Source organism: Sorex fumeus, unplaced genomic scaffold (assembly GCF_029834395.1).
Source record: "Sorex fumeus unplaced genomic scaffold, SorFum_2.1 ptg000039l, whole genome shotgun sequence".
NCBI lineage: Eukaryota > Metazoa > Chordata > Mammalia > Eulipotyphla > Soricidae > Sorex > Sorex fumeus.
This window is the reverse complement of record NW_026606096.1, coordinates 36,796,142-36,823,751: the sequence shown is the minus strand read 5'-3', so window position 1 is coordinate 36,823,751 and position 27,610 is coordinate 36,796,142. Positions and strand designations below refer to the sequence as shown.

Genomic DNA, 27,610 nt, shown 5'->3' with positions numbered 1-27,610 from the left:
GCTGGCCCTGCTGTGTGTGAGGCGTGCACTGCCCCGCCCACCTCTCTCTTCATCACCCGCCGGGCCGCCCTCTGCCCCCTTGGCTCCAGGGGTCCCCAAACCCGGATTCCCGTCTGTCTGCTCGCTCCGTGCACGATCGGGGACCCAGCAGTCTCGCCTGGCTGCACGCAGGTGCCCCCACCTACCGCTTCAGCGCCGACACCTTCTTGGGCGACTTCCTCTTCAGCTTGGGCAGCGAGCGGTCCTGCTCGAAGCCCTCGTTGTCCAGCAGCTGCCGCATGGCGATGTTGGCGAGCTGCTCCATCAGCTGGAAGGTCTCGTTGATGTTGAGGAAGACGGAGAAGAAGTGCTCACTGGAGCGTGTGCTCACCTTCACCCCGTCCGGCAGCAGCAGCGTGGCGTTCTTCTCCAGCTGCGTGATGTCCACCCAGCGCACCACCAGCTTGGCTGCCACAGGGAACACGGCCGGTCAGAGGCGCCCGCTCACAGCCACCCCTAGCTCCCGGGAGGTCTCCCGTGCCAGGCCCCCACTGTCCATGACGGGTCACTGATGGCGCTTTCTGTCTGTCTGGGGGCCATGGCCAGCGATACTTGGGGCTTCCTCTTGGCTCTGCACTCAGGAATCACTCCCAATTGTGCTTATGGAACATTGGGATGCAGGGATCAAACCCCGGTGGGCTGTGTGCAAGTTCCCTGCCTACTGTCCTCTCTCTCCAGCCCTTGCTGGAAATATATATATATATATATATATATATATGTATGTATATATATTATATTTTTTCCCAGCAACATCCAGCTGTTTCAGGACTTACTTCTGGTGCTCAGGGGTCACTCCTAGCGGGGTCCAGGGGACCATACGGGGTTTTGGGGATAGAGCCTGGATCAGCTGGTTGCGAGCCAATAGCTGTGATATTTCTCCAGCCACCCTATTTTTTTTGAGGGGGTGTATTTTTGGATCACAGCTTATGACTGACTCCTGGTAGGGCTCAGGGGACCGTCTATGTAAGGGCATCAAACCAGGATTGGCTACATGCAAAACAAGTACCTTGATCCTGTGTTATTATTGCTCCGTCCCTGGTTTATTGGTTCTAAGAGGCACCAAAATTAAGTTCTGAAGGATGTAAGTCGCCATCTATTCATTTTGGCATGCCTTTAGCAAAAAACTTTCTTACCTAATCTATGTCTACCTCTGTATATTTGAACCAATATGGAACTTAAATAACTGAACTCTTTTGTTAAATGGTTCAAAACACCGTGGCAGGTTGGGCAGTCATCGCACAGCTGAGCCGGCGGTGACGGCGGGTGGGCGCCTGCTGTCCCGATGACGTCAGCCTCAGCGGGCTGCCCACAGCTCACCTTCCCTCCCCATCAGGAAGGAGTAGAAGCAGAGGTGGTTGATGCTGAGGTACATCCAGCCTTGCCGGGGCACCTTGCCCTTCCAGTAGCTGCAGGAGTAATAGTTGACGAGCTTCTCCTCCTCTGGCATCCCGAAGAGCCGGTGGAACTTCACGATGGCCTCCTTAAATTTCTCCGTGTCATCGTCCTCCTTCACGTCGTTGATCTTGTTATACTCAGCGATGATGCCCTGGTGGGGATAAACACAACATATGACTGCTCACAGCAGAACCTGGCACTGCCCTCTGTATGCTGGAGACACGGTGAAGGGAGAGAACCATGTCTAGGGCTGGAACAAAAGAAAGTTTCATTGAAGTTCCTCCAGATACCCCACGCCCCAATTCTGAGCCAGTTAGCTAAGGGCGCCTGTGTCCTGAGGGTTTGCGATGGTAACACTACAGATGGTAAGACTGTGAACTGGGGTGGGGCTTCCACTCCCTACGGAGGGTAACACCAAGTACTGGGGGGCTTCCACTCCATACAGAGGGTAACACTGTGTGCTGGGGGGCTCCCACTCCATATAGACGATAACACTGTGAACTGGGGTGCTTCCACTCCATACAGAGTGTAAAACCATGTACTGGGGGGTTTCCACTCTATATAGATGGTAACACTGTGTTCTGGGGGCTTCCACTCCATACAGACGACAACATAGTGCATTGGGGGGACCTTTGCTAAGGTCACTCTGAACCAGACCCACAGTTTTTATTTTACAAAGAAATGTAGAGAGACTGTTTCACTCCTTTCACGAGTTCAACGTCACCAAATTCCTGGTAACTAGATGAGGGAGGAAAGACAGACCAGGACAGAAGTCAGTCACGTGGTGACAGTCACCCCAGGGGACCCAGAGAAGAGGAAGCAACACCGCTGGAACAGCAAGAGGGGGAAGAGGAGAAACACACAGATGAGAGACTGGACCGGGGGTTGGTTGGACAGAAATTTTGGGCACGTCTATAGAGCCAGAGGTGGTTTATCCTACTGTTTAAGGAACTGGAGTGTAGGAAAGGACTTGATCACTGCTGTTGTTGTTTCGGGGATGGGGGCGGGGTCACACCCAGCAGTGCTCAGGGCTCTGTGCTCAGGGCACCATCCAGGGTGCAGGAGACAGAGGCTGGGTCAGTCAGTCCAAGCATCAGTGCACTGTACCTCTCCTCTGGCTCCCGTTTTGTGATTATCAGGGTCCTCATGACTGCCTGGGAATGGGAGTTTGGTGAGCAGGTCCCTGGATACTGGACCAAGGCTGGAGGGAGGGACGGTGTCATGATGTGCTAACATCTCCTAACACAGTGTTCCTCAATCTACTCTGACTCTGACTCCTCAGTCCCCCATGCTCATCTCTTCTCTGTTCCCAGGTTACGCTGGGACATGTGGTCCTCAGAGCGAATTCTAGGCTCAGACCCCATGGGGGAAACTCCAGCTTCTCCCAAACAGGGCTGGATAGGAGGAAAGGGGAACTGCCTGCTCCCGCGATTCCCACCTGGGCTCCTAGTCCCTCCCTAGGGGACACACACACACACACACACACACACACACACACACACACACCCCTGTCTTTTGAAAATCACTCCATCATCCTGGTCATCAAAAACTCTCAATAGGTCCCTACCAGCCCCGGGATGGGATCTGTCTAGATGCCGAACATTTGAGACCACCCTTCCTTCTGCTGAACATACCCTTCCATTAGTGATGATGCTGTGGTCGCTGCGAGGCACCCCAGCACTGGGGCTCCCCGTCCCTGTGGCCCTGTACCCCAGGAGTCTAAAATCCTACAAACTCCAGAGCCTGGCCCCGTTTCCACATTGGGAAGACGGCACCAGCCAGAGGACTTCACCCTCACGGCACAGGGGCTGAAAACTAAACTTATTTAGTTCTGGGGTGAGAACTAAGTTTATTGACTGAAAATGTCATTCACCCCCATGGCCAATGATGAGGGACCTTAACCCCCTAGATGTCCCAAGCGTAAAAGAGACAGGCCTACTGGACCTCCCAATGTTGAGGTGGCACCAACCACAACAGAACCATGTGCCTCACCATCCCTCTCAGGGCCGCAGAGTGACTGCACTTCCTCCTAACTGCCGCAGGGCAACGACACCTGACACTTTCCCGGTAATGAAAACGAAGTCAAGAATGGCTGATTCTTTTCTAACAGCTACATAGTACTCCATTGTGTAGATGTACCAAAGTTTCTTTAACCAGTCATACGTTCTCGGGCACTCAGGCTTTTTCCAGATTCTGGCTTTTGTAAAGAGTGCTGCATTGAACAAACAAGTGCAGGTGTCACTTCGACTATACATTTTTGACTCTCTGGGATATATTCCCTGGAGTGGTATTGCTGGGTCAAATGGGAAAATGAGCACTGGTGGAAGGATGAGTACTTGATCATTGTATAATTGAAACCCAAGCACAAAAATTTGTAAGTCTACAACTGTACCTTATGGTGTTTCACTAATAAAAATTTTTTAAAAAATGGCTGATTCTTGCCAACCATATGCCCAAAAGTAGAGAGAGAGTATGGGGAAAACTGTCTGCCACGGAGACAGGAGGAGGGTTGGAAAGGGGGAGTATCAACTGGGGACGTTGGTGGTAGGGAATGCGCACTGGTGGAGGGATGGGTGTTTGATCATTGTGTGACTGAAAATCAAACATGAAAGCTTGTAACTGCATCTCACAGTGATTCAATAATAAATAAATAAATAAATAAATAAAAATTGGCAAAGCTGAGTTGCAATGTCTGAATGTCTGTCTGCCCACTGAATGTGTTTTTGGAAACCAAACCAGAGAGGAAGGGGCAGCACGTGGGGCCAAAGGGATGGTGCAGTGGGCAGAGCATGTGCCTTGATCCCCAGCACCCAATATGGTCCCCTGAGCCCTGCCAGCGGGGACCCCCGAGCATAGAGACAGAAAGCAGCCCTGAGGAAAGAACCCCCAACCCAAAGAAAGCAAGAAATCTATCCAATCCAAAGCCGCGGGCGGCCCTACCTGTATCTTGCCCCTCACGAAGGTGGTGACATCGTTCTCATTCTCGAAGATGGAAAGAGTCTGCAGGAGGTTCTGTTCTAGCCACTCCCAGTGCTCCGTTATCTCCTTCCGGGAGCCTCCTGCAGGGGTGTGGGAGATGGCAGTAGCGTCAGGACGGCTGGTTCTCAGCCCTGGAGGAGCGGAACCGAGGGGATGCCCGCCCAGAGACTGGCTCAGGGTCCAACTCCTTCCCAGTTGTCCTGGGCCCTCCGTGACCTGATCAGGTGACACAGGCCTTGTCGTCAGCCAAGTTGAGGTGGTTAAGCCACATCGGGGGCAGCTGTGGGGCTGTCAAGCGGCCTGGGGACACGAGGTGGATGTGCTCAGGCTGGGAACGACAGGGGTGGCCTCCCCGACACAGCACCCCAGGAAGCTGCCCCGACGGGCTGGGGAGGACGAGACAGGGTGGCCCAGTGCTCTCCCCAGTGTCCCAGGGAAGGTGCAGAGAGACAGTGGGGTGGGGTCATCCCTGCAGCATAGCCACCACAGGCAGCACACTCGCCTCGCGCTTGCCGGCCAATTGCTGACTCAAGTTCCATCCCCTGCACCGTATATGGTCCCCAGACCCCCAGAGGACAGAGCCCTGAGCATCACTGGGAGTGGCCCCCAAACCACACGCAACAAAGGGTCATCACTGTCTGCTCTCAGCAGTGAGGACAGGCTTCTCCCAGCCCCTAGATGCGGGATGGAGGCTGGGACCACAGTGTCTGCCCGGGACCCCACCTGTCCACATAGGCTTGAGGGGCTGGAGCAACAGCACAGTGAGGAGGCATCTGTTTTGCACTTGCTGAACTGGGTTTGATCCCTGAGCGCAAGAGCCAGGAGTAAGGTCTCAGGACAGTCGAAAGTGGCCCCGAGAATATGTTCTGAGGGTGCAAAAAAGCACAGTAGAAATGACATCATTGTATAATTGAAACTCAAGCAAAAAAAAATTGTAAGTCTACAACTGTACCTCATGGTGTTTCACTAATAAAAATTATTATGTTCATTATGTTCAAAAATTAGTATGTTCATTGCAGCATTGTATACAATAACCAGAATCTAGAAACATCTTGAGTCCCCGAGAACAGACAATTGGTTAAAGAAACTTTGGTACATCTACACAAGGGAATACTATGCAGCTGTTAGGAAAGACGAAGTCATGAAATTTACTTATAAGTGGGTGGACATCGAAAGTATCATGCTAAGTGAAATGAATCAGAAAGAGAGGGATAGACATAAAAGGACTGCACTCATTTGTGGAATATAAAATAACATAGTATGAAAACAACACCCATGGAGAGTAGATACAAGGGCCAGGAATATTGCTCCATAGTTGGAAGCCTGCCTCATGAGCTGGGGGAGAAGGCAGCTGGAATAGAGAAGGGATCACTAAGTCAATGATGATTGGAGGGTTTGTTTGGGATGGGAGACGTGTGCTGAAATTAGATAAAGGATCAAACGTGATAGCCTCTCAGCACCTGTATTGCAAACCACAGTGCCCAAAGTAGAGAGAGAGAATGGGGGAAATTGTCTGCCATGGAGGCAGGAGGAGGGCTGGAAGGGGGGGCATATGGGGGGCATTGGTGGTGGAGAACGTGCACTGGTAGAGGGATGGGTGTTTGATCATTGTGTGACTGAAACTCAAACATGAAGGCTTGTAACTGTATCTCACAGTGATTCAATAAAAAAAAAAATGAAAGAAAGAAAGTGGCCCCAAAAGGAAACAATGAGGCCTCACAGGGAAAAACACATCCCGACCCTCCCTGGCGGCATCTGCACAGTGAGAAGTGCTGACAGGCCGGAACAGGGTTGGGCCATCTGCAGCCCAGGGTCCCGGGTGCCAGAGCCCAAGTCCGGGACTCAGCTCTGGTCAGCCCTATGGGCCTCTCCCCTCCATCCCCAGCGGGGAGGAACGCCAGACGGTGGGTTGAGCCTCAGTCTCAGATTCTTCTCAATGAAAAGAAACAAATGAAAGATGAAACCTCCCGGGCTCAGGGCAATGTACCAATCACAGAGGGAACCGTGTCAGGACAGGATGTGTAAAGGACACGGCATCCTTGGGAAGCAGAGCCAGTGCCCAGCTGCCACAGAGGAGAGACTGCGGAGAGGCCTGACCTTAGGGGAAGGAGAGACAGTGTGGAGTGGGTCCCACCTGAAATCTGGGCTGGGGTCCGAGAGACAGCACAGGGCTTGACCTGTTTGCTCACCCTCAGCTCCCGTTCCATCCCGGCACTGCTTCTGGTCCCATAGCCCTGCTTGGAATAAGCCCTGAGCGCGGATGGGGGTGCCCCAAATACACACACACACACACACACACACACACACACACACACACACAGGCCTTAGACTGTGTGGGTTTAGCTCACCCCTGTGGTCAGCTATGACAGTCAGCATAGGCCAGCCAGCCCATGCTGGAGGCCAGGGCAGGGCCCTGTGCCAGAGACCCCAGCCCCCAGTCGGCTTTCTCAGTTTCCCCGATTTGGCCAGTGCAGGGGGCTGCAAAAGTCCCCAGGTCCTGGGGCCGGGCTCCTCTGCACCCCCTCCTCACACTTCTGGGGAGGAAAGCCCCCCCCCCCCCCCAGGAGTCAGCCTTGCACTCCCCTCCCCGCATCACATACAGATGTGCCCACACCTGGCCCTCGCCCCACAGGCATCACCCAAACCTGGTCTCCGGGCACACCTACCCCCAGCAGCTGTTCTCCCGGGACGGGGGTCTCCGGGGTGGCAGAGACCACAGGACAGTGGTCTGGGCCTTTGCTTCTGCTGCTAACAGGGAAGTGTCAGATACTCCCCAGGACGGTGGACCCGGGACTCAGTGCCACAGCGGGATTTCCTGCCATGGCCCATCCGGAGGCAGCCAAGGGGACCCCACTGGGTGGGTGGGCGGGTGACACTGGGCAGGTGTGAGGAGGCCTCTTCAGGGGCCCAGACGAGAGGCCACCTGGGCTAGACGCTCCCCTCACTCTGGAGGATGGAGCATCTTTATCTCAGAACGTGGGGGGTGGAGGGGTGAGGTGTCTTCTTCTAACACCAGCAGCCAGGCCTTTGGGGGAGTGGGTTGTGGGGGTTTTGTAACATCAGCACCTCAATGCTACTGCAACCGGTTACCTAAATGATAACAAAAGAAGCTAAAAACTACTAGCCACAGCCTTAGTCTTCCATCTGGGTAAAAATAGAAACGTTCTCTTCTATGAGCCATAGGAAACACAGCATTCTCCTCGTCTCATTTGTCAAGTGGTTTGAAACGGATCTTAAAGTTCATCAAAATCTGCATGATGATAAAAAGGGAGGCAAAGCGGGGAGGGTGGGATTGTCTTGAACGAGGCTGACCCAAGCTTGATCGCCGTATCCCATATGGTCCCCAGAGCACCATCAGGAGTAATTCCTGAGTGCAGAGCCAGGAGTAAGCACTGTGTATCGCCGGGTGTGACCCCCCCCAAAAAAAAAGAAAAAGAAGGGGGGAGCACCGTAAAGGAGCACAAATTGATTCTATCCTCTCTGGATTAAAAAAAATGCTTAAGTCGGGGAGGCACCACGGAGGCACCCCAGGCAGGCCGTCTCTGGGCTGAGATCTCTGGAACCTTCTCTGTACAGGGGTGGGCCCTGCTGAAAGACCCAGGAACCCACCCCCCGCCCCTCGCCAGGTCCCCCTCCCGCGACCTACATCCTCCAGCATATAAATGGCTCATCTGTGAAGCTGGGCTGCTGAATCATCCCCGTCCACAGCTCCTGGAGTGTGGCCGCATAGGACACCTCCAAACCCCACTGTGCCCACAGACTTGTAGGCAGGCACACAGCAAATTAGATGGCAAAGCTGCGTAGAAGCCCCCTAGGCTCACTGAGCAAAAACAGTAACACAGAAAGCTCAACAAGCACCAAAACTCAGTAAATTCTTGGACAAGGACTTCAGTGCACCACTGTGAGATATGTGTTCTAACAAGCAGTATAAAATCCATTGCTTTCTGTCTGCGGAGGGGACAGTCTTGGGGGGATGAGAAGCAGGCACTGGGGACAGTTGGTGGAGGGACGGTCACTCAGGTCGTGGGATTGGTGTTGGGAATGTTGAATACCTGAGATAACTGGACTATGAACAACTCTGTAAGTCACAGTATTTGAATACAGTTTCAAATGTTTTAAAACAGATGAAAAATGTCTTAAGAGCCGCAGAGAAGGTTTGCAATACAGACACCGAGAGGTCATCATGTTTGGTCCATTATCTACTTTCTGCACACATCTCCCATCGCAACCGGTTCCTCCAGCCACCATTTTCTTAGTGATCCCCTCTCTATTCCAGTTGCCTTCTCCCCTTTGCTCATAAGGCAGGCTTCCAGCTAGGGGGCAATCCTCCTGGCCCTTGTATCATAATGTCCTTGGGTCATAATACCCAAAAGTAGAGAGAGAGAGTATGGGGAATATTGTCTTCCATGGAGTCAGGGGGAGGGTGGGAAAGGAGGGGTATACCAGGGATATTGGTGGTGGGAAATGTGCACTGGTGGAGGGATGGGTGTTTGATCATTGTGTGATTGTAACCCAAACATGAAAGCTTGTAACTTTCTCACGGTGATTCAATAAAATTAAAAAAAGAAAAAAAGAGCTGCAGAGAAGGTCCAAGGAGCCACAGCAAGATTTAGATGCAGGAACCCCTAGTCTCAGCCTTGCACCCCATTTCCCCCCAAAACTGCCAAGAGTAGCTAATGGGCACCACTGAGTACCCCCCAAAAATAACAAAGGCCCCCGGGACAGATAAGTTTTGGGGAGTGGGCAGGGAGCTTGGCTTACACCCAACTGTGCTCAAGGCTTATTCCTGGCTCTGTGCCCAGGGATCTGGTGTCGACCACTCAAATCCGGGTCGACCATTAGAGGGCAAGACCAGTGCCCTCCCCTCCCCATGATCGCTCCAGTCCCAGTTCCATTAGGCGATATCCCTTTCCGATGCATGATTAATTATGCATTTGGGTTCTCACTGCTGTACTGCTATAAAAACCCCCGATTTGGGAATGACCAGGAAGGTAAACTCTCGGCCCCCGGTGTGTGTGGCGCAGGGGCAGTCTGCACTCGCGCGGGCATGCAAGAATGAAACCAGAGCAGAACCCACCCGGCAGGCCTCTCAGGGGCAAGAAGCACCCACGCCGGTGCTCTCGGGTGCCAGAGGAGGCCGGTTGGACCCTGCGCTGATCCTGCTCCTCCTGTGAACCAGGCTGGAAGTGACCAGAAGGAATCACCGGCCTTACAGCCTCATTGTCACACAACTTCAGCCACCAACGTGGCCACGCGCAGCTCAAGCCCCAGACAGAGGCCAGAGCGAGATGGGACATGCTGGCCCCGCGGGACGGACAAAGCCACCGCTGTTCTCCCCGCGCCCAGAAAAAACGACCCGCTTGCCAGAGCTCTCCCAGGAAAAGGGGTGCTTGAGAGGCCCGTGGAGCCGAAGGGAAGGGTCGCATTGTCCAGCACCCGGCGGCGACTCCCAGACTCGGCTGGAGAGGACACACAGCTGGCGTTATCTGGATGATCTGGCAGCAAGGCTGGCGCCAGGCGGCCACTCCAGATGGCCACTGTGTGATCCCTCAGCTGCAGCTTCCGCAGAGAGGCTCACACGTATCAGAGGAACCAAACTAGGCTTCTCTGGCCCTTCATGGCCAAGAGGCACGACAAGGGTCGCCAGAGCCTGGTCCTGGTCCTGGTCCTGGGAGGGGTGTGGGGAGCTGGGGGTGGGCTCACGGGGCAGAGCGCAACCCCTTCGTGCCAGAGGTCTGGGGCTGGGTCCCAGTGCTGCCCGGTGCCCCAAGCACTCAGTTCAGAGCCACGAGTAGCCTCAGAACCCCCCAAAGTGTGACCCCCCACAAAAGTGACCAGGTTCAGGTTCTCAGCCCCTCACGGGCCCCTAAGCATCACCTGGTTCCGGGACCAGCGGGGCTCTCTGTTTTTCCGGCACTATGATCTGTCCACTTCTCTTCTAGACTGTCGGCCAACAAAATGACTTTTTGTTTTTTGGCTTTTTGGGACACACCCAACGATGCTAAGTGGTGACTCCTGGCTCTGCACTCAGGAATCACTCCTAGTGATTGGTGATGGTGATGGTGCTCAGGGGACCATAGGGGATGCTGGATATCGAACCTGGGTCAGTTGTAGGCAAGGCAAATGCCCTCCCCGCTGTGCTATGACTCTGGTCCAAACAGCTCCCAGGGCATTTCTTCTCAGCAAGAGGAACCCGTACCACTGCAACAGGGGGCATGGGGCATACAGGGCTCACGACATGCCAAGAAGTGGAATAGGTGCATACATCTGGGCACGGGTGGGCACAGGTGAATACAGGGACATAAAAGTGTACACTAGGGGCATACAGCTGGGCACAGGTGAGCACAGGTGCACATGATGTGCCTAGAGGTGTGTGCCTACAGGTGGGCAAGAGTTTATTCAGGAACTGGGGAGTGATGGAGGAGGAGGAGGAGGCGGAGGAGGATGAGGATGAGGTGACTTTTGGGGGGCACAGTCCCTTTTCCTTTGTCCTAGACCCCCTAGCCCCCCACCCATTTCTGGAACCCGGAATCCAGCCCCCCTCACCATGACAAGTGTGTTCCCTGGTCACATGTGGCCCTTGGCATCTTGTCTTGGTCAGAATAACTTCAAGGGCTTTACAGCTCCCATGTCAGAAGCAGGGGTGCCACGGACCCCTCTGGGATGCACCCCGAGGCAACAGTGTCCAGGAGGCTGAAATCACAGCTGGACAATGATCCATGCCCGTGCAGAATGCCACCAAGATGCCAGCACACAGCGGGGTACCCTGCCATCAGGTGCCACTTGGGGCTCCTGAGCAGATGGCAGGTAGGGATGCCACTGAGTGCCCAGGAATATAATCAGGGGCTCTGTGTGCAGGGCTGACACCCAGCTCTGTGCTCAGGGTTCACTCCCGGCTCTGTGCTCAGGACTGACTTCTGGCTCTGTACTCAGGGCTCACTCCTGGCTCTGTGCTCAGGACTGACTTCTGGCTCTGTACTCAGGGCTCACTCCTGGCTCTATGCTCAGAGCTGACTCCAGAGCTGACTCCGTGCTCAGGGCTTACCCCTGGGGGGTCTCTCCAAGAAAGCCTGCTTAGGCCTACCAAGTCCTGCCTAATGCACGCCCCCCACTTCTCAGCTGCCTTGCCATAGCTCGCAGCCAGAGAGCTAGTCACGGGAGAAAGGAAGTGACGTAGCACTTCCGGGTCAAAGCCCTGTGCAGCTCTGACTCTCCTGCCCTCCCGAGCCACAGACCTTTCAGGCTTGGTGTCCCCAGGGGGTCAGTAGAGCTGGAGGTCACCTTCAGCATGGAGACAAGGAAGCTCCCACTGTGCTCATTCTCAGGGACCTCAGGCTCAGCAGAGAACTGCCCTCTAAGACCAAGGGCCGCAGTACAGGGAGGAGACATCCCTCCCCTCCCCCGACGTGTCCGACCTCCGCTACTCACCGCAGGCGATGGTCCAGTAGACCAAGGAATCCGGGGTTTGGTAGAGGATCCGGTATGGGGCGGCCCGGGCACTGGAGTCCAACACGACATCGAGAGTCCCCACCAGGAGCCCTGAGGAGCGAGACGGGGAGGAGTGGGTTAGTGTTGACCAGGGCTTCCAGCTCGGACCCGAGGCCGTGGTCCTTCTGTGGAACCACTCTCAGGCCGTCTCCCAGAGCCTGCGCCCCAGGGAGCCCTGGCCCTGTTGGAGTCCAGGCCAGGAGGTCAGCGCAGCGAGCCAGGGGCATCTTAGTGCCCGCTTCACACCCAGGGAGGAGTCTGCACTCGGATGCCAGGTCACCAAGAAAACAAATCCCTAGTTCAACTGAACGAAGCACGAGCTCCAGGCTGAGGGTCGGGGTCCACGTTATTTTCATCCTCGGCTCAGCACTGTGCTCAACCCACCCAGGCAGCACGCCACTGAGCTAGACAGAGGTCCCCAGCCCAGGGCAGGCGGGTGGGGCTGCCCAGCAGGCGGAGAAGCCGCCTCTCAGTGCCGAGTCCTCAGGCACCGGCCTGCCCGCCTCCACACCGGACTCCTGTCTGAAACCAGGGACCAGGCTGCGGGAATGCCAGGCTGAGCGCTCTTCGAGAGAACCTCCAAGGTCCTCCCCTCAACCTAACCCCAGGCGACTCCGACGAACTTTAAGAGCCGACGGGAGAATTCAGCCCATCACCTGCGGGACAGCAAAGGCCCAGGTGGAACCCGTGTATACAGGCTCTTGTGAATGAGGTGGGTTGCAAAGAGATTTATACACGCATATGCCAACACTGACCCCACCATCACCACCATCACCATGTGCCTTGTATCTACCACGGGAGGTGAGAGAGAAAGAGAGAGAGAGAGAGAGAGAGAGAGAGAGAGAGAGAGAGAGAGAGAGAGAGAGAGTCTGTGTGTGTGGGGGGAGGCAGGGGGTTTCCCTCACAGGTACTGGAGGGTTGTCAGCCTCGATTCAGAGCACATGGTCCAGATGTGTGAACACATCTGCTCTGTCTCCTGTTTGTTCCCAGCAGACAGACCCATTTGGTTTTTGGACTAAGGAGCTACTTTCTGTTGGGCGTCCACCCTGGAGACAGCTCACACAGAGGCAAAGTATACACGCCGATCCTGGCCGGCTAGGCAGCTGTCACCTTCGATCCAGTGCCCACACCCTCCCCAGCGAGTCGGCATCAGACACCAGAGACGGGGATCGGCAAGCACGCACGTTCCCCCAGGCAGGGGAGCGAACACCATGACCAGGACACGTCAGAGAACTCCCGATGACAATGGCCCCCAGTGATTCCACAGCCACCGGCCAGAGAGCATGGAAATGGGACTCGGAAGGACCCAAACAGGTCTCAGTGGCTGAATCTCAGGGAAAAGGACCTGGATGGTTTCGGGGCACCATCCCTACCTCAAGATCGTTCCCAGAGGACTCGGGGGTGAGAGGCTGGAATGAAGGCTGGGGGCCACCCCTGTGAGCAGTAGGCCAGGCCCCTGGCTCCATGAAGGCCCAGAGCAGGCTCCTGGCCAAGTTCCCTTAAGTGTGAACCCCGGGTTCTTCTTAAATGGGCACCCCCCACCCCCGTGTGTGGTTTTGAGGTTCTGCTTAGGTCACACGCAAGAATAAGTGGTCAGGGTTACTCGCTCCTCCTTCTGCATGGGCAGCCTGGGTTCTTGCAGGAGGGGGGGGTGGAAACCAAGTCACATGGGGTTCAGAAGGGCGGGTCTGGGTCCAACTCAACTACCACCAGCTCCGTGGTGTGGACAGGCCCTGGAATTTCCAGCGCTTCCATTCAGCTCCACCTCCAGAACCACCAAGGTCCATCCATGAGCCTCAGGGCGGGGGCCCCTGGGTAGTCTGGAACACAGCGGGTGCTGAGGGTTTCGTTTGACATGTATCCCCTGCAGGCCAGAGCAAACTAGTGAATTCGTTTTCACTCACTGAAGCCTGTGTTTCCTGATGGTCACTGCGGCTGCAGGGAGGCCACCCACTTCTGCCTTCAGAAGCCACACAGATTGGTCCCAAAGAACCAGCGCATGGAGCCCTGGTCTCCCTCACTGCTTCCTGAAAAAATGGGGAATTTACATGAAATCACAGGCTGGGCCTTTTCCACTCTGCAAAAAAAAAAAAAAAAAAAAAAAATCTAAATTCTGGAGCGAGAGTACAGCAGGTAGGGTGCTTGCCTTGCACGCAGCCAACCTGGGTTCAATCCCCGGCATCCCATATGGTCCCCTGAGACCCGCCAGGGATAATTCCTGAGTGCAGAGCCAGGAGTAACCCCTGAGCATTGCCGGGGTGTGACCCAAAAAGGAAAAAAAAAAGTCTAAGCTCTCTCTGGAATACACATTTCTCTTTCTCTATCCTCACATTTCTTTAAGTAAATTTCTTTTGATAAAACTATTTTGCTTCAGGGCTGGAGTGATAGCACAGCGGGTAGGGTGTTTGCCTTGCAGCGGCTGACCCGGGTTCGATTCCCAGCATCCCATATGGTTCCCTGAGCACCACCAGGAGTAACTCCTGAGTGCAGAGCCAGGAGTAACCCCTGTGCATCACTGGGTGTGACCCCAAAAAGAAAAAAAAAACTATTTTGCTTCATACACACGTGCGCGCGCACACACACACACACACTCACACACACGCGCACACACACGATGAAGCACACACTTTGGCTTGTTCTGCTTCTCCTTGCTCCAGATTAGGGCTCTGTGCTGAGTGCTCAGATTGTTGCCTCCTTAGAGCTGTGGGGTCCTGCGCTTCTCCCGGAGGTGAGTAAGTCCCGGAACATGTTTGAGGAATGGAGTGGTAAGTGGGGTCTCAAAGTCTGAATAGGAGGTGGTGGCCTGAAGGTCCCAGGGCCAGAAATGTCTGGCCTTACATTTGTCTGGCCGAAAAACTGTGTGACCTGGCCCTGGTGCATGACAGGAGCCGGGTGCTTCTCACTGGCTGCCTGTGGCCATCTGTCAGTGGTGTGTGACCCCAAAAGGTGCCATCAGTGTCAACTGCTTTGCAGAAAAACGCTTCCCCACTTGGGCATGATGGATGTCAAGGGGGAGTCAAGGGGGAGTCAAGGGGGACACATCTGCCATTTGCCACCTCTACACCAAACACAAAGGTGTGGTCTAGAGAGAGAATCAAAAAAGAAAGAAAGAAAGAAAGGAAAGGAAAAGAAAAAAGCAGCCGTCGGGATTTTCTTAGAAGCCTTATTATGCGCACCTCTGAAACGGATGTCAAAATACTGAATCTCTCATCGCTCCCCACACAAAGTGCTGTGATAGCAGCTGCCCTACTCAGCTATTCCTGGTGTTAAACACTCTTTGATCGCCTGAGATAACGAAATGAAATTAGGGCCCTCAAAATAACTCCTCTCTGCCTCAGCTCGGGCTCTGGGAGCATCTGGCCACAGAAGCGTGTCGTGTGCACGGAGAGGCGGGAACACGCTGGGAACTGGGTGCATTCAGGGTCCCCAAGGGCCACGGGAACATGGCAAGTGTCTGGATGCTCGGCAGAGAGCTGGAAGCGGCAATGTTCACCTCATGGCAAAGATCCACGGACCTGGGGGGAATCCTGGGACACTGACATGTCATGGAGCCGGGACGTGGCAGGCCCCGGATGCAGTGGCCAGGCGGCCAGTCAGAAGGAGGCAGAGACACTAAGGCCCAATCACAAAGGTCAGCAGAGGCGCTGGACAGCCCCCCTCAGACCGCACCTGCTCTGTCCTAGGCCCTGCCAGGCTCCCTCCTCTCACCGTGCTCCATAGACAAGCTGCTCTAGAATAACTTCAATGTTTATAGCACGTTTCTGGTAACCCCGAGTCAAAGCATGTGGCTGTCACCTTGCCTCCACTACTTTTCAGTAACAGTTTCTAAATTAAGGCCTGCATTGTCTTTGCAGAAATGGTGCTTTAGAGCACAGTTAATGAATGTCAGTGGAGTGCAACCCTGACTTCTATACACACTGGAAACCCACAAAAACTCACGCCACCTGCTTCCTGTTCATACCTGCTTTAAGCGGTTTCCCACTATCCGGGCCTGGGCCCCGGCAGGATCTCCTGGGTGTGTCTCTACTGAAAAGCCACATTATGGCCATGGAAAAGTCTAAATCCGCGGACCACACTCGAACATCTGGTCTCTGCCTCAGACCTGTCTGTCCTCAAGAAAGGAAGCAGAGGGGCTGGAGCAATAGCACAGCGGGTAGGGCATTTGCCTTGCATGCGGCCAACCCAGGTTCGATTCCCAGCATCCCGTATGGTCCCCTGAGCACCACCAGGGGTAGTTCCTGAGTGCAGAGCCAGGAGTGACCCCTGAGCATCGCCGGGTGTGACCCAAAAAGCAAAAAAAAAAAAAAAAAAAAAAAAGAAAGAAAGAAAGCAAGAAAGCAGAATGCTATCCAGAAAGGCCCGCTCTGTGCTTCTCCATCAAGTTCTCACTCTCATCTCCAGACACACTTTTCTTCATAGTTTTCCTTCGCGGGTCTTATTTCATTGCCTTGTTTATACAAGAATTCATCTCTGACACGAATGTGTTTTTATAATCGACATAACTGACAGGGAAGGTGCTGTTCTGCAACTCCATTTTTTCACCCAATGACGTGTGTGAAATTGACTGAGGCGATACTTCTAAATCGACTCGCTCAGTTTACGTGCCCTGTTTGGGGCCAACGGCGTGGCCCAGCAGCAAAGCTCAAGGCTTGATGCACGAGGCTGGGTTCCACCCCCCGCACTAAAGACACAAACTAAGCACTGGAAACGTTTTAGCAGAGTTGGAGTGATAGTACTGCCCGCCCTGCATGCGGCTGACCTGAGTTCAACCCCCAGTATCCCTCATGGTACCCTGAACCCTGCAAGGAGTGATTCTGGAACACAGAGCCGGGAGTAAGCTCTGAGCACTGCGGGGTATGACCCCCAAACAAAAAAAATACATGCCATGTTTTATCCTCCTGTTTATATACACTATAACTCATCCTTTTCCTTATAAAGAACATGTGGGTTATTTCCAACTTAACTCTATAAACGGATGTCGCAGTCATTTTCTTCGCATGTGGTCCTGAGGCCCACGAGAGCATTTCCTAGAATTGTCGGGTCACAGGGAAGTGCTCTGTAAAACCGCGTCATATATTACCAAATGGTTCTTCAAAGCCAAGTCCCACTCTTGCCTGAAAGCGAGAGAATAGCTGTTTCTCCATAATATAGCCAACATTTGCTATGACCAGATGTTCCATTGTTGGCTAGTCTCCAGGGTAAGAAATGATGATCTATTTGCTGTTGAGTTGTTGTTTCTCTGACACATGACTGCGCATGTCTGTAGCGTGAGGCCTGGCAGTTGGCTTTTCAGGGTCTGTTGCCAGTGTCAGGCTTAAGCCGGGATGCTGGAGGAAGACCTTGATCCCCCCTGGATACAGATCCAAGCTGGCTGAGAGCCTTTGCTTTACACAGCCTGATTGACTTAGAGAACTCATCTTTGGGTCTTTGGGGGTACCTGAGTTCCCACCTCTTCTTTAGTCCCTAGCTATAAATTCCAGTTCTTCTGTTTGCTTTATTGAGTTTTGGCGTGTGTGTGTGTGTGTGTGTGTGTGTGTGTGTGTGTGTGTGTGTGTGGGGGCACACTTGGCCGTGCTCAGGGTTTTCTGGCTCTATACTCATTGCTCACTCCTGGTGGGCCTCACGGGTTAAACAGGGTGCAGAGGGATTGCACCCCGGTTTGCCATGGGCAAGGCAAGCATCTTACCCAGTATACTATCTATCTCTCCAGCCCAGCTACTCTTTCTGTTCTGAATTCACTACTACTGAGCCTCAAACCCAAGCATACCCCCGACCTCAATTCTGAAAAACCAAAATGGGACCCCAGATCCAAATAACCCGTGTTTTATCCTAAACCGGCCACCTCACTGCCTGGCCCGTTACACTATGTGATTTCCACGCACCGTGAGTTAACAAACCTTCAGTTCCAAGTTCCCTGATGGGCATCTCGCAATCATGAATGGCACCATCAGGGCAGGCCAACCACACGCTGGTTTCGAACAGGCTGAGGCCAGTACAAACCAGTATTTCTTGCTGGTTGCCAGCCATTCCCATTTCCTGTTTTGTGAGTTATTTGTCACGCCGGCTGTGCTGATATTTACCAAAAGCTCCAAGTCAGGATGTGAGTTAACCCGTGAGACGTTTCCACTAACAGACACGCTGAATTTATTTCAGCAAATAAATGCTGCTAGCAGGAAGCCAGTGCAATGCACTGGCCTTAGCTCTTTGTGATTCTTCTGCATGAAAGCAAGGATTTGGAGTACAGTGTCGGCAAGGCCCTGTGGATCACCTCCAGGCGAAGGGTCTGTGGGCTGCCTCTCCTCCCCACATGGAATTGGCATGGGCCCTGGAGGTCTCAGCACTTGGGAACGCTGAAATGCGGCAGGTACTTGAACTCCTGCCACGAGGGTTTTTCTACCTCTCCCAGCAAACATTTCCTTGCTCATTTTAAACTTGGCACAAACGGCTTCACTTGATCTGAAATACCCTTTAATTCTCTCTTCCGGCAAACCTCTATCTCCTGCTGCCCACTTCCAAATCATCCCGCAAGTTTGTCCTCCCATCACCCGACTCTCCCTAGCTTCTCAATTCCTCAAGCAATCAAGGGGTCCCTGTTCTGGGACCCACCAAGCACTTCATTAAGGTATGTATCCCACTGTCTCCTATTTTAAAAACAAAACCCAGTTACTTCCCACCCTCAAGTTCCTTGAGACTGGTGTGGCCTTTTTTTGGGTGGTGGTGAGGGGGGTCACAGCCATCGATGCACAGGAGTTACTTCTGGCTCATGCATTCAGGAATTACTCCTGGTGGTGCTCAGGGGACACTATGGGATGCTGGAAATCGAACCTGGGACGGCCACGTGCAAGACAGTGCCCTACCCGCTGTGCTATCACTTCAGCTCCGTTATTGATCTTGGAATTCCCAAAGGACATTTAGAACTGGGACCAGAGAGATTTGCCGGACACTGGAAGACAGTTTGTTTCGGCGCTTCTTCTTTTGTGCACCAACTACCTCATACAACACAGTTGCATGAAGGAGCCACCTGGTAAAGAGCCGGTGCAGTGAAATAAATGGCAGTTTCTCAAACGGCAAGCAACGGACAGTGAACAGAGAGCGACTCAGAGCCCAGCTGCCCCTTTCAGAACGTGTGGGGGAAAGAGACTCGAACTCCGAAACCACTTCCCTGGGAAGTCAACTTACTTCGGAGGTGATGGGGTGGGAGGAAGCTGGGTCAAAGGCAGAGCCGGTAGCACCACGCTCCTCTTTCTAGCCTCCTGCTACCTGACAGGGATTGGCCGCCCCCAGCCCAAACAGAGACACCCAAGGCCAAATGACTCAGATTAAAGCCTCGGTAGCAGCATAGTCAGATGCCCACTGGTGTGCCCGCACCACCGGGTTGAGCCTGGCACAACCTGGGGAACACCTGAGACGCAGGTGGGCAGAGGGGACAGGTGGAAACAGAAGAACGCTCGGTTCTGAGTTGAGCGTTTCCATGATCTCGCGAGAGTTCAGGGCGGGAGAGTAGTGCGGGGTCAGGGGAGGTGTGGTCACTTGCTGGGTTCTCAGGCCCCCAGAAGGATGCATGGCGCTGGGTAGAAAGCGAGGTCTGTGGTGAAGAGGGCTGAGGGGGGCTTTTGTGCTCCCAAGGGCTGCAGGGCATCTTCTGGACCCCTGACATCTAAAGTGGAGGCTGTTTCCTAATTAATTGCCCCAAACCCTCATTCCTGCACACACGCACAAGGGCACTCTCGGTGTGCAGACAGACAAATCAGGGAGGCATCTATTCCTGCACCAACTGCAGTGCTCACTCCGGCCATCTGGACGGAACTTCTCTCTTTGTGGTTAAGAACCACTGTGCTTGCGCTGTTTTCAATCTCTGGCAGACGGATGCTTTTGTACAGTGAATAGGAAATACTAAAATTTCCCAGGAAATTTCAGTATTTCAAAGAAGAGGGAAATGACCAAAGAAGCGGGGAAACCCCTAGACTATTCAATCCAACTGACCTCGGTCTAGTTTCTCAACTTCGTCCATTTCTGTTCTTTCCCTCCAGGTAGAGACAAACAAGTGCTTGCAAAGTGCTCTGTGAGTAGCTGTCAAATAGGGGAGGGGCGGCTGGAGGGCAGAAATTTCCAGGGGATGGGGGTGGGGGAAGAGGGTGGAGCCCTGTGAAAAACATACTCACTGCTATAAATCTGTTTGCATAAGAAAATGTTTGCCTAATGCAAAGTACACTAAAATGAAAGCATTTCCCAATTGAAGGCCAAAGTGTAGGAGTGTCAGGAGACATTTGGGCTTCAAGTCTCTTCATCTTAGGGGCGTGTGTGTGTGTGTGTGTGTGTGTGTGTGTTGGGTGGGGGGTGTTGGAGATGACCCCTGTTAACTGTGTATGTGTGTGTATGTGTCTGTGTGTATGTGTGTGTCTGTGTGTGTGTTGGGAGTGGGGGGAGGTGCTGGAGATCCTGTTAACTGTGTGTGTGTGTGTGTGTGTATGTGTATACGTGTGTGTGTTGGGGTGGAGGCAGGTGCTGGAGATGATCCCTGTTGACTGTATGTGTGTGTCTGTATGTGTGTGCATGTGTGTACGTGTGTGTGTGTTGGGGTGGGGGCAGGTGCTGGAGATGACCCCTGTTAACTCTGTGTGTGTATGTGTGTGTATATGTGTATGTGTGTGTTGGGGTGGAGGGGTGCTGGAGACGACCCCTGTTAACTATATGTGTATGTGTGTATGTGTGTTTGTGTGTGTGTGTGTATTGGGGTGGGGGCAGGTGCTGGAGATGACCCCTGTTAACTCTGTGTGTGTGTGTGTGTTGGGGTGGGGGAAGGTGCTGGAGATGACCCCTGTTAACTTTCCCGAGGGGAGCGAGCAGAGGTGCAACTGGACGTGGGGCGATTCAAACTAACATGTGGGTGGCAAGCTTTGAAATTCATACTCATGCAGTTACCCACTGAAGTCGGGGCTCCAGGAAAGAAAGCAGCCTTCCTTTCCGACGTCCCATCACCCAAGCCGGGGCTGGTCTCTGAAGAGGCACCAGAGAAAGCGAGCCCCGAGTGTGCTCCATTTATCAAGTCAGCCTGCAGTGACCCCATCTCCCGCTCCCTCTGCCTCAGAGTGTTAGAAGGGGTTTCCCTCCTCCTGAGCAGAAGGCCTTCAACTCCTAATACCGGTACTTCAAGGCCCCAGCAATTGGGCTCCCCACGCTCCAGCCAGGCAGGAAGCCTGGATTTCATTCCTGGCACCTCATAGTCCCCTGAGCACTGCGTAGCTCCCAGCACCACCTGGTAGAACCCTGCTCCCAAAATACTTTACACCCCAAGTGGGGCAGACTGCATCGGGTGTGGCCCCCAGCCTCAGTGTGGGGGTGGTCTCTCCCCACCCCCTTTCTTAGGTTGGGTCAGACCAGTCAGGTCCTTGAAGACAACAGCCTGAATTGATGCATGATCCACCCCGGGCACCAGAACCACCTGCTGCCTCCCAGAAGCCCTCGCCCGCCCGGCTTTTCCTAACTGGGCAGCTGCTGCCTTCCAAGGGGGCAGAGAGGACTGTTTGTGGCAGAGAAAGGCAGGGCTGACAACTGCAGCTCAGAGCCCATCGCCCCCCCCCCCCACCCCAGACGCAATAAACAGATCAGTCCCAAGTGTCTATGCATAGCACTTCCATGCAGTGAGATTTAGATTTCGAAAAGAAACGTCCTCAACTATTTACTGCACTGCAGCACTGTCCTCCCATTATTCATCGATTCGCTCAAGTGGGCGCAGTAATGTCTCCATTGTGAGACTTGTTGTTACTGTGTCTGGCATATCGAATACGTCTTGGGGGAGCTTGCCAGGCTTTGCCACACAGGTGAGATACTCTCGGGAGCTTGCCGGGCTCTCCGAGAGGGGTGGAGGAATCGAACTCAGGTTGACCGGGTCTGGCCACGTGCAAGGAAAATGCCCTACTCGCTGTGCTATCCCTCCAGTCCCAACTATTTACAGACACGGAGAAATGCACGTAGGATCTTGTATATGTGCATGGATGGAGGGTCGGTTGGGAGCGGGAGGGCAGGGTGGAAACACAGAAGTTTTGTTCTACAGGATCCCAGTCTGTCAAAACCCAAGTGTAATATTGTCTGCCTTATAAATTATTTTTAAGATGATAAAAATGAGCCTATAGGCTGAAATTATTATGGTCGGCTGGCTTCAAAATTTCCTCAAAAGTATCTTCCATATTTTCATTAATAAGGTATTTGGTTTTGTTTCCAATGACTTCCAACCTTCAGCTTTGGGGCTTTCTTTATTCATCATGTAAGTAAGATGGTCACTGTTTCTAATCGGGAGAGCACTTCCTGTCGGTAAACACAGGTGAGGAATCTATTGCCTGGATACCAGACACGGGCCTGGGGTGTCTATGTGAGTGAGTGGAATCCTCAGAAACTCTCTTTGCTGGAGAGGTCTGGCCTTCGTCTTTTAGAATCTGTTTAACTTTCCCCTCTAGTGTAGGAAAGCTGTGATGCTACAAGCAGATGCGTATCCATACACACAGCACTTAGCTCCACGGTTAAGATCTAGATTTTTTTTTTCTGATTTTTGGGTCACACCAAGCGATGCTCGGGGGTTACTCCTGGCTCTGCATTCAGGAACCACTTCTGGCGGTGCTCAGGGGACCATATTGGATGCCGGGGATGGAAACCAGGTCAGCCCCAAACAAGGCCAACACCTTCCCCACTGTACTATCTCTCCAGCCCATACCTGGGCTGTTTTAAGTCTGGAAGTTGATAGTCCCAAAATAAAAACTAGAAAAGTTAAATGAGGTTCACTGCTTCCTTCTCTGAGCATCAGAGTTGCGAGTGCTCTAACAGTGTTGCTTTGGGGGTGTGCCGCGGGATACCAGCAAAGGAAAGAAAGAAGTGAGCTGGCCGAGCTCCCAGGAGACATCTGCAGGAACAGTTCTACACACACACACACACACACACACACACACACACACACACACACAGGGCCATTAATAAAGGGAGATGACGTCAGCCCTCTGGGGATGAGGGTGGGATAGGGAGGAATCCTGCTACCAGGAAGAAGTCAGAGACTAGTAGAAATAAATTTTAATAGACTAATAAAAATTAGAAAAGATTTCTAAAAGACTAGGGACTGGAGAGATAGTACAGGGCTAAGGACTTGGCTTGCCCGCAGCCATCCATGGTTCAATCCCCAGCACCACCATATGGTCCCAATGTCAGAAGTGATCCCCGAGCTCAGACCCAGCAGTAAGGGGGCTGGAGAGATTGTATCGTGGGTCAGGCACTTGCCATTCATGCGGACAGCCCAGGTTCAATCCCCCATATCCCAAATGGTTCCCCGAGCACTGTCATGAGTAATTCCTGAGTGCAGAGCCCGGTGTGCCCTACCCCCTACCAAAAACAAACAAACAAAAAGCCAGGAGTAAGCCCTGAGCATTACTGGGTGTGGCCCAAACACCCTCCCCTTTGCACACAAATACACACACACACACACACACACACACACACACATTACTAACAGACTATTAGAACTGTGTTTTCAAAGGCAACTTTTCATAGTTGGAAATATGCTTCATAAAACTCTGTACCAAGATCAGTGGGCTGGAGCGATAGCACAGCAGGTGAGACATTTGCCTTGCATGTGGCCGACTTGGGTTCGATTCCTCTACCCCTCTCAGAGAGCCCGGCAAGCTACTGAGAGTATCCCACCCGCCCAGCAGATCCTGGCAAGCTCCCCGTGTCGTATTCAATATGCCAAAAACAGTAACAACAAGTCTCCCAATGGAGACGTTACTGTGGCCCGCTCGAGCAAATTGGTGAACAACGGGAGGACAGTGCTACAGTGCTACCAGGCTCAGTAGCCCGGCGCATGTGCTCTGCATGCTCGAAGCCCATGTTGAATCTCTGGCTCCACAGGATTCCTGGACTAAATCCTCCCCCCTCCCCACCCGCACCCTCCACATAAAGAAACAGAGCCAGCTCCATAGGAATCACGATTGTAAGAGCCATGCTTTAGAACAGAGAATCCTACAAGAATGGATAAAGGAATAACCACATCATCACCAAGAGCCTGGCGCACATTTTCATGAAAGATGAGCTGCATGGCCCATCAGTTCCATCAGCTCCGGTTCCCCCTCAAGCAGGCCGGAGGTGGTGACTTCTCTCCCCAGGGCCAGGCTAAGAGAAAGGCCTGGAAGTCGGAGCAGCAGCGGGAGGTGAAGGACGCCCAGACGCCCAGGCTGCAAGGTGATGCAGCCAGACTGAGCTGAGGTGGAGAAGTCGGGCAGCCAGAGGGCAGCCAGAAGGAAGCTCCTTCCTGCTCCTCGCTCACTGCTGGTCCATCTCCGGGCCCGGGTCCAGCTGGCCCGGACCCCGGCCAGGAAGCCCAAGCCCCTCTGGTAAACTGGATCTCGGTGCCTTGCAACCCTAAGCGCCCCGCTCAACACCCAGCCAAGTCCGGGGCTCCATCTCGGATGAATGAAGCCAACATCCCTCTGGACGACAGAGAGGCAGGCGCGCTATGTGATAGAGCTTGGGTGTCAACCGCAGCGATTTAATAACACGCTTCCCAGCCTTCCACTGAATATTCCGGAATAGATAAAAATAGCGGACACGGAGCGGTAATTAAAACAATCATGCTCTCTATTTACAGGAGAGGGGTACAGTAGCAGCGGGCTTGATCACGGGGACTTTCCTGTGACCTTGTCACTTAGAGGACACGAGCCCCGCTTCCCTTCCCTCCCCAGAGGGATTCCCGCACAAGCTTAGCTGTCAGTCACTTGGGCAAGAGAGGAGCTAGTTCTCGGTGACACTTCACGGCGGGGGTTTGAGGGGGTAGCGACCTCACCGGAGCTCCAGAGAAACCTTTGAGAACTGAGCCAGGAGGACCGGAAACAAAGGGAGCGAGGGGACACGGGGAATTGGGAAAGCCACCAAGGAAGCTTCTAGATGTGGTTGGGCTCTGCCAAGGCAGGATGTGCCAGCCAGCGGTTGTCAACTTCTCTAGGGCAGGGGAGTGGGAGCACTGGTGGGCGGGTGGGAGTGACCCCTGGTGGTCACCTAAACTCTAGTGGCCTCACGGAGGCAAACACCTTCACCCCTGCACTGTCTGGCCCTGCTCTTAGCTTCATCTCTGACAACCCGTGTGTATTTCAGTACATGCGAAGTACCTACAAACGCAGCCGAATCCCAGAGGGGACCCACTGGACCCACAGGGATTCCCTAAGCACTCAGGTGTGATTCAGAAATAGTTTGTCCTCAGTTCTGGAAAACCATGAACCATGAATGGAAGCAAAGGCCACGGACAACCAGAGCTGCAGGGCATGGGGGGAGCGGGGGTGGCATTTACAGGGGTTGAAACTCATTTTTAAGAAACTGTTTTGTGCTTCCAGGATTTGGAGTGTCAACCACAATCAATGCTCAAAAGGAAAGGGGGGGATGGAGGGAGGGAGGGACTGAGAGAGGGGGGATGGAGAGAGAAAGAGAGAGAGAGAGAGAGAGAGAGAGAGAGAGAGAGAAGCGACTGCCATAGATGTAGACTGGGGCAGGGTGGGGGGTGATGGGAGGGAACCTGGGGACACTGGTACTGGGACATGTACACTGGTGGAGGGATGGGTGTTGGAACACTGTACGACTGAAACCTAATCACAAACACCTTTGCAAGGGTCTATCTCACAGTGATTCAATAAAAATACCTTTTTTTTTTAGAAAGTGTTTTGCAGACTGGAGTGATAGGAAGGCAGGCGAGGCATCTGCCTTGCATGCTGCCCACCAGGGACCACTCCTAGGCATCCCTGTGCTCCCCGAGCCCACCAGGCGTGATCCTGAGCACTGTACCGGGAGTAAGCCCCGAGCATAGCTCTGGTGGCCTCAAACCAAAACAAGAAGCCGCTCTGTTTCCTGGTGCTGTTATTAGTAGCAATTTGATATTATTATTCCTCTTTGGATCGGGGCCACACCTCACAGTTGTCAGGGCTCACTCCTGACTCAGCCCCCAGTGACACTCCTGCTGGGACTTACTGGATGAGCCATGTGTGGTGCTGGGGATTCAAACCAGGGACGGAAGCGGGCCCGACAAGTGTCCTACCTGCTGTCCTGCCTCTGGCCCTGTTCCATGTCATGATTAATGCCATGACACCCAAGACTGACACCAAAAGGTCCCACCACCAGGGGCGATGAGGGGAGGTAGATGAAGGTGGAAGAAACGGTGTTTTCCACGTCGGGTTAAAACCAAGGCCCTGTGGCACAGTGCCTGCGGTATTTCCTTCCCTCATCTCTTACCAACCATGGCACGTGCCCGGGTGCCCGGCAGGCCATACCCACTGCAGCTGCGCTCAGGGCAGAGAGGTGGGAGCAGCAGGAGCTGTGATGATGGGCGACCGCCCTCATCCCTGCGCCACGGTTGCTGAGCTTTCGAGCATTGCTCTTGGGTCTAGGATTGGCGTCAGTTGCTCCTTTGGGCCTGGCCACTGTGGCTGCCTTTTGGGCAAAGAGGAAAAAAGTGACCACTTCAATTCTTGGTGGCTTCACTCTTACTTCCTTTCCAGGAGATTTGGGGACCACATGCCACTCAGGGGGTCAGGGGTCACTCCTGGCGGTGGGGGCACATGTGAGGATAGAAGAGGGGTCCCGCCAGGGGAGAAGACGGCCCTTCTCCTCCCACTGCCCTGATGGGACTCTGAGATGACGCCTACAAACGTCAGTAGCCACCGGCTACTGACGCTCCCACACGCCACGATCCAGACACACACACACTCACACACACACACACACACACACACACACGCACGCACACACGCACACATATCTCAGAACCAAGCAGCTCTCTGCAGAGATCTCTCCTGTTCCTATTAAAATAATTAGAATTCTTAGAGCATTATATTCTATCCATATCAAGCAATACAAAACACATTGTCTAGCATTGCCCATTTGTCAGGTTTGAATTGTGATGGAACTGGTGTTGAAATATAGAATGTAACCAAAGGTGGTGGGGGGGAGAGAGAGAGAGAGAGAGAGAGAGAGGAGGAGGAGGAGAGAGTCAGTCTGCCATAGAGGCAGGGGAAAGGGTGGGATGGGGGTGGATACTAGGAATTTTGATGGTGGAAAATGTGCACTGGCGAAGCGATGGGTGTTTGATGATTGTATGACCGAAGCTCAAACATAAAAGCTCTATTACTGTTCCTCACGGTGAGTCAATAAAAAGGGGGGAAGAAAAAAAAAGAGGCATCCCACGAGAAAGCGTGCTCAGCGCACCAAGCTTGTCCCTGACCCATAAACTGGAGTTCTGAACCCCAAGCATTCTCCCAGGGTCACCCACAGGGGGAGTCAGACATGTCCCCACTGAGCCCCACCCTCAGAGCAAACTTTGAACCTTCATATGGCTCCTGGCTTGGAGAAATCACATCAAGCTCCAAAGTCCAGCCCAGACTCCTGCTTCTTGCAGCCAGAGAACAGCACTAACCTGGAAACAATCTGATAACAGTGGCAGCGCTTAACAAGCAACCCGGGGGCCAGAGAGATGGCTCAGTGGGCACCTCCTCTGCGGATGGCAGGTGTGGATTTGCCCCTTGGTGCCTCACACTCCCCCAGCACTGTCAAATGTGACTCCGAGCAGAGTCACATCACCCCGAGCTTCAGGGCACCACTGTGGACGGTGGTCCCAAACCCAACCAAGTCCTCAAAGCTGGAATTTTATCCTCGGACTTAATGAAAACACAATCACACAACACGAGCATTA

At 53.4% G+C, this 27,610-nt stretch overlaps 1 protein-coding gene across 1 annotated transcript in view; it reads right to left on the bottom strand.

Annotated features, from left to right (window-relative positions):
- The window catches only part of TBC1D9 (TBC1 domain family member 9), a 76,042-nt gene that overhangs the window by 19,392 nt on the left and 29,040 nt on the right, over positions 1 to 27,610 (bottom strand). The window contains exons 2-5 of the mRNA XM_056119200.1: positions 11,842 to 11,952; positions 4,375 to 4,493; positions 1,357 to 1,585; positions 186 to 447 (exon numbers count right to left, since the gene is read on the bottom strand). Of these exons, the coding sequence (XP_055975175.1) occupies positions 186 to 447; positions 1,357 to 1,585; positions 4,375 to 4,493; positions 11,842 to 11,952 (721 nt within the window). The remainder of the gene's footprint in view (positions 1 to 185; positions 448 to 1,356; positions 1,586 to 4,374; positions 4,494 to 11,841; positions 11,953 to 27,610) is intronic.